General features: G+C 49.8%; 1 protein-coding gene across 1 annotated transcript; it reads right to left on the bottom strand.

Annotated features, from left to right (window-relative positions):
• Nucleotide 1: 1 nt before the first annotated feature.
• On the bottom strand, nucleotides 2–14,402 carry Dcst2 (DC-STAMP domain containing 2). Its single transcript, XM_090340850.1, has 15 exons — nucleotides 14,087–14,402; nucleotides 13,831–14,001; nucleotides 13,423–13,524; nucleotides 12,985–13,182; nucleotides 12,575–12,640; nucleotides 11,955–12,168; nucleotides 11,632–11,789; nucleotides 10,938–11,102; nucleotides 8,811–8,978; nucleotides 8,586–8,686; nucleotides 7,123–7,253; nucleotides 5,594–5,721; nucleotides 5,168–5,261; nucleotides 4,940–5,059; nucleotides 2–248 (listed from the first exon to the last, which is right to left on the bottom strand). Exons 1-15 carry the CDS (start codon nucleotides 14,340–14,342, stop codon nucleotides 137–139), a joined length of 2,184 nt encoding a protein of 727 aa, XP_090196976.1. The 5' UTR covers nucleotides 14,343–14,402; the 3' UTR covers nucleotides 2–136.
• Between the last annotated feature and the right edge of the window lie 50 nt (nucleotides 14,403–14,452).

Below are 14,452 nucleotides of genomic sequence, written 5' to 3'. Positions count from 1 at the left end.
CTCTTGTGTCTACTTTTGGTTCCTTTATTTTTGGAGTGGAAGGGAGGGATCCAGGAGAAGGGGGGAGGGTGACAGAGGGCTTGAGGTTCCTGAGGGGGCCTACTTTGTGGAAGCAGGAGATTTCTGAAGGTCTACCTCAGAAATTCTGAGAATCACTGTTTGGGGACAAGGGACTATCAGCAGGCTGATAGGCTTCAGGTAGGACCTGTGGCTGCTGCGCTGTCCGAATCCCATCCTCATCCAGGTCACTAGGGAGAAGAGGAGGAGGGCAGCCCTTGTTTCCTACTTTCTGTTGTCCCAGGTGCCTCCCTGCCCCTGTCTCTTCCGTTCAGGCCCAGCTCCTGGTTCTAACCAGCCAGTTCTCCTAGCTCACCTCATAGAACTATCCATTAATATATCCTTAGGCTGACGCTGAGGGACAGGGGTTGGGGACAGACTTTCCTAAGGCCACATAGCCAGTGAGAGCAGAACCACTAGCAGCCTTAGCAGCACTCCAGCCCAACCTTCTGCTGCTACCTGACAGAACCAGTTGTGTGATTGTGGCTTTTGTTTTTGATTTTTGTCTGTTGTGAGACTTGAACTCTGGGCCTGAGTGCTGCTGTCCCTGAGCTCTTCAGCTCAAGGCTACCACCCTTCCCCTTGAGCCCCACTTCCCATTTTCTAGGGGTTAATTGGAGATGAGAGTCTCAGGTCCTTTTGTGCTCTGGCTGGCTTTGAACCTTGATCCTCAGATCTCAGCCTCCTGAGTAGCTAGGATTACAGGCTGTGAGCCACCTCACCTGGCTTCCAGTTGTGTTTTTGTTGTTTTCCTGTTTTGTACCAATAGTGGGGCTTGAACTCAAGGTACTCTTCCTTAGCTTTTTGCTCAAGGCCAGGGCCTTGAGGCCACACCTCTATTTCTTTTTGCTTGTTTGTTTGTTTTTTTCTGGTTAATTGGAGAGAAGAGTCTCTCAGGTTTGTCTGCCCAGGCTGGCTTTAAACCTTGATCCTCAGATCTCAGTCTCCTGAGTAGCTAGGATTACTGCTGTGAGCCACCAATATCCACCTCGCAACCAGCTTTTAATTATCTTGGACCCTCCAGAACCTCTCAAAGAAAACTTTGCCTTCCCTTCAGCCATTCATCTCATTCATGTCATCCACGGTTCACACTGGAATGTGCTCACTGGACAGTTTTCTTTTACAGTCCTCCCCAAAGCAGGCAGCTTATTCTTCTCAAAACCCAGCTGGCCTGGAGGGTTTGTTTGTTTTGGATTTTGTTTTGTTTTGTTTTTTAAGCCCCTGGCTGCTACAGCATCTCAGCCAGCCACTGCCACAATAACAGGCATCCAGAATATCTTGCCATATCCAACCAAGATACCAACCATAGCTGTTGGCTGCTTGGGTGGCCCTGCAGCCCTCTCACGGGGGCCCTAACTATTCTCCCAGTCTCCTTGGCCCTGAGAACCTTTACCTCTGCTCCCACTCAGATATCCTGAGATATCCTTTGGCCATGGCCCATTCTCTGAGGCCCTTCTATCCCGCCAGCTCTTCCTCCTGGCCACTGCCCCCTCTCTAACATCTTACTTATAAGGACATAATCTCTGGACTTGCCCCCCTAGGGACTTAACTCCTCAACTCCTGGTCTTCTTCAAGACTAATACTTCAAGACATTGTTTCCTAAACACATCCACTCTTTCCCCAAAGTGTCTTTCCCCTGACCTGCTCAGAAAAAGTCTTTAACCATTAAAGCCTATTCATGGCTTAAACATTTGCCAGAGTCACCCAGAACCAAACCACTAGAGCCCTCATCACAGGCTAGTTTTCAACATCACCGGGGCCTTGAACTCAACCTGGAAATCTCTTTAAACTCCCCAGTCAACTTCTTTGCACAGTCCCCAAGGCAGGTATTTCAGTTGCCACCACCTACTCCTTGAAATCTTAATGCCACCCCCCTTGCTCCTTCAGTAAGTGTCCTTGCCTCCTACTCCCCAGAGAAAAGAGGCTATCAGGTAGGTGCAGGCTCAGTTCTGAGGAGAGGGACTGCCACTTTCCTCTTCTGCCTCAGCTAAGCCTGCAACTCATCTACCTGGCCTAGGACCCATCTCCAGTATCCTCTCTTTTTCACTTCCTAAACTCACAGATCTTCCTGTAGTTGGATATCGAGATACCAATTAGTATGGAGTCCCTTTTCAAGTTACTATTATAGCTGAAGTGCTTTTTTGTTTTTTTAATGGTGGTGCTGGTAAACCCATAACCTCAAGCAATCTAGCCAAGTGCTTTATTTTAGCACTGGGTCACATTCCAAGCCACAAAGCTAACTTTTCCATCAAGCTTCCTGTTTTTGAGCTAGGTGTGATAGTACATACCTATAGCCCTAATACTTGGGGGGCTGAGGCAAGAGGATCTCTAGTTTGAGGCCAAGTTGAGCTATACAGTGAGACTTTATCTCCCAAGAATGTTTCCTGTTTATAACTACCATGGTGTTTGTAAAGGAATTCTCAGACTTCTGATGATAGTGATACATGAGCATGTGTCCTGTTTCTGACTCCTCTCTAGTCACTCTTCATGCTCTGGTTTTGGCTTTCCCAATACCATGAGATGTTCCTACAGAAATGATGTTAACTGGTTTCTGTGGCCAGACTTCAGTCTCTGTCACTTCACTGCCTCTCAATATATGTGGCTTTCATGAGTGTGTGTGTGTGTGTGTGTGTGTGTGCTGGTCTTGGGGCTTGAACTGGGGAGCCTGGGCATTATCCTTGAGCTTTTTTTCTCTCCACATTTACTGCTCTGTCACTTGAGCCACAGCTCCAACTTTTTGGTGATTAATTGGAGATAAGAGTCTCATGGACTTTCCAGTCTGGCCTGGATTTGCATCTCAGTCCTCAGATCTCAGCCTCTTGAGATTACAGGCATGAGCCACTAGCCCCCAGCTTTTCCCTGTTTTGAGCCTATTGTTTCTTAGGTTTGTCATTGAGCTCCTGTCCCCTGTCTTACTGTGTTCTTCCATCCTATCAAGAGAATAAAGCTCATCCTCTCTTACTCTATATATCAACGACACAGACACCTCCAACCCAGAGCCCTGCTGGGCAGCTTTCCAGCTCAATGTCCTAGAGACACATCACAGATCTTTCACCCAAGCAGCTCTGTCTCTCCAGAGCCTGTTTCTCCTTCTGTTCCAACACCTGCCTAAAACCAAGCACAGATACCACCATTCTTACCATTCCATCTGCCTAACCACTGCTCTGCTGCTCTTCTTTTTGGTGGTGCTGGGGATCAAACCCAGGACTTTGCATATGCAAACATGCTGAATCACCTCAGACCTTAGCTTGAACTCAGGGCCCGGGCACTGTCCCTGAGCTTCTTTATGCTCAAGGCTATCACTCTACCACTTGAGCCACAGCTCCACTTCTGGCTTTTTCAGAGTAGTTTATTGGAGATAAGAATCTCATGGACTTTTTTGAACCAGCAATCTTCAGAACTCAGTCTCCTGAGTAGCTAAGATTGTCACAAGCCACTGGAGTCCAGCTAATACCATGAGATGTCTTAAAAAAGACAAATATGGGCCGGGAGTTTGACCTAGTGGTAAAAGTGCTTGCCTACCATGCATGAAGACCCGGGTTCAATTCCTAGGTACCACATACATAGAAGAAGGAAAAAAAGCCAGAAGTAGTGCTGAGGCTCAATGGTAGTGAGTGTTCTAACCTTGAGAAAGTCCAAGGACAGTGCTCAAGCCCTGAGCCCAAGCCCAGGACTGGCAAAAAAAAAAAAAAAAAGAAATAAATAAAAAAAGACAAATATGGCCAGGAGTTTGGGCTAGTGATAGTTTGCTTGTTTAGCATGCACAAAAACCCAGGTTCAATTCTTCAGTACCACATACATAGGAAAAAAAAAAAAGCCAGATCAGAAGTGGTGCTATGGCTCAAGTGGCAGAGCTCTAGCCTTGAGAAAGCCTAAGGACAGTGCTCAGACCCTGAGTTCAAGCCCCAGGACTGGCAAAAAAAAAAAAAAAAAAGATAATTATGATCATATTATTTAATAACCTAAGAGCTTCAAGTAGCAAGTGAGGTCCTTATCTATCTCCCCTCACTTGGACTTCCAACCTCATCTCCCGGCATTCTCTGAGGTCCCATCCAGACCCACATATACATACTCCCCACTTTGGCTTTATTTACCTTTCTGAATGCTTCACATTCTCCAAACTCATACAAGCATGCTTTCTTCCACTTAGCCTAACAAACCACCAGCTTGCCCCAAAAGCCAGCTCTTTTTTTTCACCTTTGCTTTGAAATATCCATTAATATATCCTTATCCCAGTTACGCTACTTTTTTGCTTGGTTGGTTTTGGTTTTGTGCTAGTCCTGGGGCTTGAACTCAGGGACTGGGTGCTGCCCTTGAGCTCTTTATACTCAAGACTAGTATCCTACTACTTGAGCTACAACCCCACTTCTGGTTTCTCTGGTAGGTAGTTGGAGATAAAAAGTCTCATGGAGGACACCAGGAGTTTGGCCTGGTGGTAGAGTGCTTGCCTACCATGCACAAAGACGGGTTCGATTACTTGCTACTACATACACAGAAAAGGCCGGAAGTAGCACTGTGGCTCAAGTGACAGGGCTGCTAGCCTTGAGCAAAAAGTATCCAAGGACAGTGTCCAGGCTGTGAGATCAAGCCCCAGGACTGGAAAAAAAAAAAGTCTCATAGATTTCCCTGCTCAGGCTGGCTTTGAACCATCATCCTCAGATCTGTCTCCTAAGCAGCTAGGATTACAGCTGTGAGCCACCAGTGTGTTGTCACTGTCTCCATCATACGGAGGTAGGCTTCCGAAGACAGAGGTGCAGGTCCTGGGCAAGCCTCAATTACCCACCCACACTCATCTCTACTCCTATCAGAGGTTCAGACACACAGGAAGTCTATTGTAAATCCAGCAAAACATGTTCCCAATTCCCAAGCCCAACCTGCTCACCTCGACTCTGTGGAGGACTCCTCAGAGAGGAGCTGTTGCTGTAGAATCGGCTCCTGCTCAGGGTCTCCATTTTGAGCTGCAGCCAGCCATAGCTGGGGAACTTCCTCATCACTAGAATCCCTGGAGAAGCCTCACATCTCAGTTATCCACAGATGTCCCTTGGGAGAAGGTTGGCGATTCCCACAGTCCCCACAGACTCCAGCCTCCCTCCACCACAGAAAGACTCACTGTTCCAGGTCCAGGTTCCCCTTGGAAGAAAGGGGAGATGCACACAGAGAACAGGTGTTGTCCAGGAGGCGGAAGCAGGTGTGGCAGTAGAGACCTAGGGAAGCCAGGAAGGAAGGTGACTTTGAGCTCCCCTAACCCGTGCTCCCCAGTCCCCAGCCCCTCTCTCCGTGGCCCACTCTGGAGGATCATCCTTGTCAAGTGCACAATTGCAATGTCCATTGCATATGAATCTCCTGCATACCCAGAAGAATCAAGGAGAGCTTGGAGAAAGAGATCTACCCATGGGTTCTATGTAAATGAGAACATGCATAGTAATGAAGGACATTCAAGAAGTAGGATACAAGAGAAGTAGGACCACAGCTGATTACCATATGCAGATATGGCAAGTCCCTGCAAGAGAGCACATTAAGCCAGCCAGGGTCTCACCTCTGCAGCCTGGAGTACTACAGGACACAAAGTTCCCCAGGTTCTCTTCAACTTCTGGCTTCCCACAGCCCAAGCACTGGATTTGATGCTGCTGAAATCGCCTCAGGAATGGCCTTAGGAAGGGGCACCTGAGGAGAGGAGTCGCAGAAGCTCAGCCTAGGTAGCCCAACCTCTAAATGATGGAGAAGTCTTCTTACAGTCCCATTTTCATCTCTGACTGCATCTTCAATGATCTTTATTTCTATTACCCTACACTTCCTCCTGCTACTCCCTACCCCCAAGAATTCTCCTCCTTTTTTTTTTTTTGTTGGCCCTGGGACTTAAACTCTGGGCCTTGGCACTGTCCCCAAGCTCTTCGGCTCAAGGCTACCACCTCCACCTTACTCTCCTCCTTTTTTTTTTTTTTTTTTTTTTTTTTTGCCAGTCCTGGGCTTGAGCTCAGGGCCTGAGCACTGTCCTTGGACTTTCTCAAGGCTAAAGCTCTACCACTTGAGCCTTACCACCACTTTTGGCTTTTTTCTATGCATGTGGTACTGAGAAATCGAACCTGGGTCTTCGTGCATGCTAGGCAAGCACTTTAACCACTAGGCCAAACTCCCGGCCCCCCTCTCTCCTTTTTTGTATTGTGTTTAGGAATCTGGGCTTGAACTCCTCAGGGCCTTGAGCCCAATCTCTTAGCTTTTATGCTCAAAGCTAGCACTCTACTACATCAGCCACAGCCCCACTTTCAGACTTTGGAAATAAGAAATAAGAATTTCACAGCTTTCCCTATCCAGGATAGCTTTGAATTGAAATCCTCAGACCTCAGCCTCTTGAGTAGCTAGGATTACAGGTGTGAGTCACCAGCGCCCCACTAAGAATTTAAGAGTTTTCATTCTCTTTTTTCTGTTTCTTTTTATCTGTGTGTGTGTGTGTGTGTGTGTGTGATGGGCTTGAACTCAGCCTAGGTGCTGCTGTCCCTGAGCTCTTCGGCTCAAGGCTACCACCCTACCCTTAAGCCAAGCCCCGCTTCTCATTTTCTAGTGGTTAATTGGAGGTAAGAGTCTCAGGTCCTTTTGTGCCCAGGGTGGCTTTGAACCTTGATCCTCAGATCTCAGGCTCCTGAATAGCTAGGATTATACAGGTGTGAGCCACCGAGTCCAGCTTAGAATTTTCATTCTTAATTTTCCCTCTAAGGACATGAAAGGCACCCTCTACAGAGTCACTGGGGAAGGACATGATCCATTCTGACTTCTGGTTCTTTTTTCGTTCACTCTCACCCCTGTCTTATAGAAGAATAGAGGGCCTGGGCGCAGGAGGCTCTCGCCTGTAATCCTAGCTACTTAGGAGGCTGAGATCTGAGGATTAGCCAACCCAAGGAAGTCTATGAGACTCTTCTCTCCAATTAAACACCAGAACACCAGAAGTGGCACTGTAGCTCAATGTGGTAGAGTGCTAGCCTTGAGCTGAAGAGCTCAGGGACAGCGCCCAGGCCCAGACTTCAAGCCCCACCACCAAAATAAAATAAAATAAAATAAGAATGGACTCACCGGATAACCAGCACCTGGAGGATACTCAGCTGGCCCTGGTCAGCTGCTCGTCGCCTCACTGCTCGCTGCACGGAGGCCAACAGGTTGGTTCGGCGGCTCAGAAGTAAGTTGTAGAGGTAAGAGATCCTTTCCTGGTATAGGAGACCAGCGATAGGGTAGGGTTCTATTTAATCCTGTTTGGTTTCTGTTTATTATTATTATTATTATTATTCCTCTCTCTCTCTCTCTCTCTCTCTCTCTCTCTCTCTCTCTCTCTCTCTCTCTCTCTCTCTCTCTCTCTCTCTCTGTACTGGGACTTAAACTCAGAATCTTGTGTCCTCTACCACCTGAGCCATGCCCCAGGCCTTTTTGGTTGAGTTATATTTCAGGTACAATCTTGTACTTGGCCAAGTATGAACTAAGATCCTCTTACCTACAGCTTCGATGTGCACAATAGCACCATGTTCAACTCATTTGTAGAGATGGGATCTTACTTTTTGCCAGAACTGGCTTCAAACCTGATCCTCTTGATCTCTACCTACCAGATAACTGGTGTTACCTGTTTTATCTGCCTGCCATGTCCTCCTTGCCATCTCCACTCCTGCCTTTACTCCTAGATTTACTAAAATTCCCCTTCTCTCGGAGACCTTCCCCAGATGTCACCCTCTTCTGCTCTTCCATAGTCCATAATTCATCCTAATGAAAGCTCCTTTAAATTATCTCATTGAAAGCCTGTGCAAGCCGGGAGCCAGTGGCTCACACTTGAAATCCTAGCTGCCTAGGAAGCAGAGATCAGAAGATTGCAGGTCAAAGCCAGCCTGGGGTAGGAAACCAGTTAACCAGCAAAAAGCCAGGTTCAAGTGCTAGAGTGCTAGTCTTGAGCAGAAAAAGCTAAGGGACAGTACCCATGCTCTGAGTACAAACCCTGTACTAGTGTACACTCGCACACACAACACAACCACACAAAATGAGACTTGGTTAAACAATGAGCTCCAGACTGTTCCCCATGGTGTCCTTGTACTTGTAGACCAGCACAGTGACTTGCAGGCAGTAGCCAATCAGTAAATGAGTTTCGATCCTGTGACATGCTGACACTTGCCCATTTTAATAAAACCTTCAAGACATGTCCTGCCCCAAGTGATACCATTTCTTCTAGCCCCATCTAGGGCCCAGAGACCTATAAACCAACCAGTTCAGATCATCTGCTTTGCACTTCTTTTTTTTTTTTCCTCAAGGGTAGCACTCCAGCACTTGAGCCACAGCACTACTTCCAGATAATTCTGTGTATGTGGTATGCCCAAGACTGTGTGCATGCTAGGCAAGCACTCTACCACTAGGCCAAACTCCCAGCCCCTAGAGTTCTTCCAGAAGCAAGAAGACTGGGGCTTCCAGGCACCCTAAAGCCAAGCCAACCAGCCAGCCACTAGCTTATCCCCGCTTCCCATGGGGAGCTAGGGATTAGCTGCCAGCTTTAGACCCCTCACCTGCTCCCGGGATGGGTAGTAAGAAGCACAGATGACTCGCCGCAGCCGGCTGACATAGCTGCCCAGCAGAGTGGCAAAGCAGCATAGGCCATACATAATACCTGGGGGCACAGTAGATGCAGTAAATATCGCTGGTGTCACAAAGTGGCAGCCCTGACCCTGGCCTGCCTTTCCCTTCCCCTACGCCTCCCCGCTGCAGTCCGAGCCCTTAGGTGTGTTGGGTACCGATGACTATGTAACCATTCGAGTCTGGTTCTGAGGGGTGCAGGAGGCAGCGGCGGGACAAGATACTGATGTTGCCTTGTTGCAGGACATTGAAAGCTGACACCAGGTCACGGTAAATATTCCCCGTATAGCCAGTCCCTTCCACAGTGACAGACACCAACACAGGACCTGACATAGAGACACCATGTGAGGAGGACATGGGCAGTGGTCTCTGCCCTGCTGCACAGAGAAAACCCAGAGAGAAGCATTTGTTTGTTGTAGGGCTGGTCCTATTTTATCACTTCAGCCACAGCTCCACTTCTGGCTTCTTTTTTTTTTTTTTTGTAGTTTATTAGAGATCCTGCCCAAGCTGGCTTTGAACCTCAATCCTCAGATCTCAATCCTTCTGAGTATCTAGGATTATAGGCATGAGCCACCAGTGTCCAGCCCAGCTGTTTGTTTCTGGTGATACTTGGCTTTGAACTCAAGGCCTTAAGTTCTTTTGGCTTGCCTGCTCTGCTGCACTCTACCACTTCAGCTTTCACTTTTTGCTGGTTAACTAGAGATAAGGGTCTCACAGGCTTTTTTGCCCAGGCTGGCTTTGAACTTCAGTCCTCTGAATGGCTAGGATCATAGGCATGAGTCAGGAGCATCCAGTTTCGGACCTGGGTGCCATCCTTGAGCTTATGTACCACTTGAGCCATAGCTCCATTTCTGGCTTTTTGGTGGTTAATTGGAGATAAGAGTCTAACAGACTTTCCTTCCCAGGCTGGCTTTTAACCATGATTCTCAGATCTCACTCCTGAGTAGCTGGAATTACTGGCATGAGCTACCAACGACCAGCAGAAACATTTATTTATTTATTTATTTAAATTTTTTTTTTTTTTCTGCCAGTCCTGGGCTTGAGCTCAGGGCTTGAGCACTGTCCTTGGACTTTCTCAAGGCTACCACTTGAGCCTCTGCACCACTTCCGGCTTTTTTTCTATATGTGGTACCGAGGAATCGAACCCGGGTCTTCATGCATGCTAGGCAAGCACTTTAACCACTAGGCCAAACTCCTGGCCCCAAAAGCATTTATTTTAAAGCAATGGCTAAGTGCTGTCTGTGTAGTAGATACTGGGTAAAGTGGATTATCATGTTTTAGTCTTAGGTCTTTCCTTCCCTTTTTTTTTCTGGTTTTCTCTCTCTCTCTCTCTCTTTCTCTCTCTCTCTCTCTCTCTCTCTCTCTCTCTCTCTCTCTCTCTCTCTCCCCCTCCCTTTCCCCCTTTACTTGGTATTTGAGCTCTTGTACACAGATTCATTATATTCTTAGACTTGTGGCAATTTCTTTTTCTTTTCTTTTCTTTTTGCCAGTCCTGGGCTTGAGCACAGGGCTTGAGCACTGTCCTTGGACTTTCTCAAGGCTAGCACTCTACCACTTGAGCCTCAGCACCACTTCCAGCTTTTTGCTATGTATGTGGGGTACTGAGGAATCGAACCCGGGTCTTCATGCATGCTAGGCAAGCACTCTACCACTAGGCCTAGGCCAAACTCCCGGCCCCATTGTGGAAATTTCTTTAAGAAAAATTTTTTTTTGCCAGTCCTAGGGCTTGAACACAGGGCCTGAGCACTGTCCTTGGGCTTTCTCAAGGCTAGAGCTCTATCACTTGAACCTCACCATCATTTTTTCCAGATTTTGCTATGTATGTAGTAGCGAGGAATCGAACCCAGGTCTTCATGCATGCTAGGGAAGCACTCTCCCACTAAGCCAAACTCCCAGCCCCAATGTAGCAGTTTCAACTAGCATTCTAGTTAGGTATTCCACATACATAGCTTCATGGACTTGTTTCAGTGGCCCAGAGAGTGACTATAGTTCTCCCATTGTTTAGACCAGCTCTGAGAGGTTAGCAATTAGATTAAAGCCACTGCCTGACAAAGGCCTACATTCTGACTTAGAGTTTGACCTTGACAAGGATACAGGTATTACTATGTATGGAGAGGTGGAGTGACAGTGACATGGGGACATTTGATCATTCGCCCCTCACACAAGACCCACACAAATACACACACTCACAGAGTAAGAAAAAGGGAGAGACTCCGGGAGGATGAAGAAGACCCAAGAGCCCAAGGATTGACTGCAGAGCCACAGGGGGAGGTACAGGCACTCACTTCTAGCCACAACCTCCCCCTGGAGCTGGTACCGGGCCAGGTCGAGCACCCAGAAGACAGCATAGTCCAGGAAGATCAGGAGCGTCACGAGGATGATATGGCGCAGAAGATGAAACATGTCCATGATGTACACTGTCTTCTCCCATCGGGACATGCGGATGGAGCCTGAAGCGGTAAGCGGTTAAAAGCATGCTCTCCATTCTCCCTCCCACCAGACCCCAGCTCCTGGGTCTGTTTGCCCATCTGGACCAAAGAAAGGAAGGAGGCTATGAGGACCTTTGGCAAGGGTGGGAAGCATTCCACAGGAGTGGGGGCTCCTTAGTTAGAGGTATAGGCCTTCTGGTTCCACTTGGGCCCTGTGGCCCATCCCAGGCTCCTGGGCCCCTCTTTTCTCTCCTCAATCCCACCTCACAGGTAATCCTCCTCTCCATTTTAGCACTTCCATGTTTCTTGCCCTCAGAAAGCCTTTCCAACTTCACCTTCCCCACTCCACCTCCACTCCTGCCAAGCCTCCCCTCGCTGTGGTCCTGGTCCCCAGGATGCCCCCAGATTCCTCAGCTGCTCCTTTCCTTGCCCTTCCTAGACTTTTCTCCTCCCTCTGCCCCTGCCCCAGGTCAATCAGAACCCTGCCTGAGCTTTAGACTGGGAGTTGAGGCCATAGGTTTGGGGGAGGCGCTGTCCTCTTGGCCCTCACTTGGCCGGATGTAGTGTTTGGCCTCGTGAGCGCTGAGGGGCAACACTGTGGGCAGTCCTGACATAGACCGGACAGTCTCCATGTGCCGGAAGCGCCTGGTGATGTAGATGTTGTCGAAACTATCATGGTTCAGGTAGCAGTACCGGTAATACAGAGCTCTAGGGAATGGAGGTAAACAAGAGGTCTCTCGGAACCCATGAGCAGGCCCACTGGGCACCCCGGTCTGTCCTGCCCCCCCCCCCGCCCCATCAGCCTTCTAGAATGCTGTGAACCAGCCAGTCCTGCATCCCAGGCCTCCCCCCATGGCCCCTGCAGCCCCTCACTGGAGGTAGAGAAACGTCAGCAACAGAGGCAGCGTGTAGCCCATCAGAGACAGGGCCTCCCGGATACGGTGCACCTTCAGGCTGACAGCGTCATGGAGATCTAGAGCCACCTGGGACAGGCTTCGCGAGGCATTGAGATCCACAGAGAAGTAGTGGGTGGCCGTCATGTTGAACTCGAACTCCTTCCGCACCCGCTCAATCAGCCATGTCATGGCTGCAGCCACAGGTCCAGAGTAAATGGGAGCAAGTGTGAGAGAGCATGGCTGCCGGGGAAGAGGGGTTGTCCCCATCCAGGGGTCACATGGGGCCCAGAACAGCCAGAATCCCCAGAGCTTAGACCTACGGTGGACCAGGAGGGTGCGAAGCCCCCACATATGTGCATCATGTGTGCTCAGTGCCCAGCACCAGACCCACCCCGACTACAGAATCCACTCCAGCTCCTCCTCTGAAGTGAGCTTCAGTGAAGATGTCCCCTCCTCTGGGCCTCTGTTTCCCAAGCCAGGCTGTGTAGACCTTGGCCTTTCCTGCTCTTGGATTTTCATGTATGGCCGGGAAGCCTCAACCTGACAGTGGCCACAGCAGGATGAGCCTGCAGAGCAGCCAGGGCAGGGGTCACTCACGGACACCGATGACCTTGCGCAGGAAGACCTGGAGGATCTTGGGGATGATGCAGAACACCTGGATTACTGAGAGTCAGTGGGGCTGGTGTCAGGAGCAGGGGCAGAAGCATGGTCTGTCACTCCCACCTCCAGGGACCCTCATCCCCCAGGGCCTTCTAAATATCCTTAGCTTTACCCGTCAGCCTCCTATATTTGCTCAAAACCTTTAGCCCTTCCTTACTGCCCGGCCCCCAGCACTGGCTCCTCCCTATTCCCTACCCCCACCCCAATACTGAGCCCAGCATGCTTCTGAGTGTCCTATTCATTGTACCCTTGTCTCCTGGGCCTACTCTCCTGACTCCTGAATTCTTCCCCATGCCCCACCACCTCATGTCCACTGCTCCCTGCCAGGAAGCTCCCGGCTTTCTCACTGCTGGCAATTCCACAGAGCACCGCTTTGAAGGGGACGAGCGAGTAACAGAGGAAGTAGATACTCGGTATGGCCTTCATGCAGTTGTCCTTGGCGTCATCAAAAACCTTAGCGCACTTTGAGTAAGGGTTACCCACCTCCGCGTTGCACACGTCGCCAATGTGGAGGAGCCAATGCCACACGTTCCGCAGAACCCTGACTGGGGACAGGTGTGGGGCTGGGATCCAAGGCAGGAAGCCTGCAGCCTCTCTCAAGGACTTGGGGAACACCAACCAGCACTCAGAATTGTAGAGGCTTGTGGTCAGGGGCCAGCTGTGTTGTATTCAGTGGACATTTGTCAGAGCCCAAGAGGGACCCCCAAGCAAGCCTGGACAGGAAGTGACAGTGAAGGGACTGGGTACATTTTGACCTCCCCAAACAGACGTGCTAATGTGCTTACCTACATGTTTCACTCCGTCTATGATTGACCGGAAAAACTTGCGGACCCGGTCAGCCACCACTTTGGCCCTCTGGGCAATAGCTTTAATCTTGCTCAGGGCACCTGGGGGACAAGGGACAGCTGTTCTGTGGGCCTCCCACTCTAGAAGCTGATTTTCATCTGGAGCGGAGAGGAGGCTAGCAACAGCTCGGAGGTGGGGACCCTGAATGCCTGGATTGTGGAGGTGGCTAATTTGGCAGCCCAGGGAACAGGGCCCAGAGGGTTTAGCTGAGCCCAGAAGTTTCTGTCTAGGCCCAGATACTTTGAGCATAGGACACAGTTTCAATGGAGGAATGAGGCTAAAGGGCTGTAGATCATTCAGATGCTGGAGACGGTGGGGGCTAGAGGAGATGGTGGTGGGGAACTTACTGACAAGGGGTTGCTTGGCTTTCTCTATCATTTTAGCAGTCTGGTTCAGGGCTAGCTCTGCCCCACAGGCCACAGCCTCACTGGCCCGAGTAAAGTTGCGCAGAGTGTTGGCACAAGGCCCTTGTAGCACCAATCCAAACGCAGCCAACAACAGCAGTGCTCGGCCATGAGCTGGGGGAGTGACAACCTGAAGATAGCAGCCAGTCCCTTACACAAAACCATGTCCCTGCCCTTCCCAGTGGGTTGCCAGACTCACTGGAGAAGACCTGGGGCAGCAGCAGGAAGACAGAGACTCGGACTTGACGGGAGAATCCCATACCTAGGCTAAGAAAGATTGCCAAAGCAACAGTGCCTACCAGACAGACCCAAGGCGTGTGCCCCTCCACCAGAAGCTCCAGAAGCCCATAGACTGTAGCGAAGAACAAGCCCACCATAAAGCCACCCACGCTGCGGACCAGGGCCCGAGCCACACTGGGCTCCTCCAGCTCAGAAGGCCTCACACCACCCGCCATGACACTTTGGACTTGGCTTCTGGGAACCCAATGTCTGGCTGTCTCCAGGAGATGCCCTTAGGTTCTGTAGTCCTGGAATTCCTCACCCTGTTCTAACATTCTACCGGGCC

Source organism: Megascapheus bottae, chromosome 10, assembly GCF_031878675.1.
Source record: "Megascapheus bottae isolate mThoBot1 chromosome 10, mThoBot2.hap1, whole genome shotgun sequence".
Taxonomy (NCBI): Eukaryota; Metazoa; Chordata; class Mammalia; order Rodentia; family Geomyidae; genus Megascapheus; species Megascapheus bottae.
The sequence above is the reverse complement of the archived record's forward strand: the minus strand, read 5'-3'. Positions and strand labels throughout refer to the sequence as shown.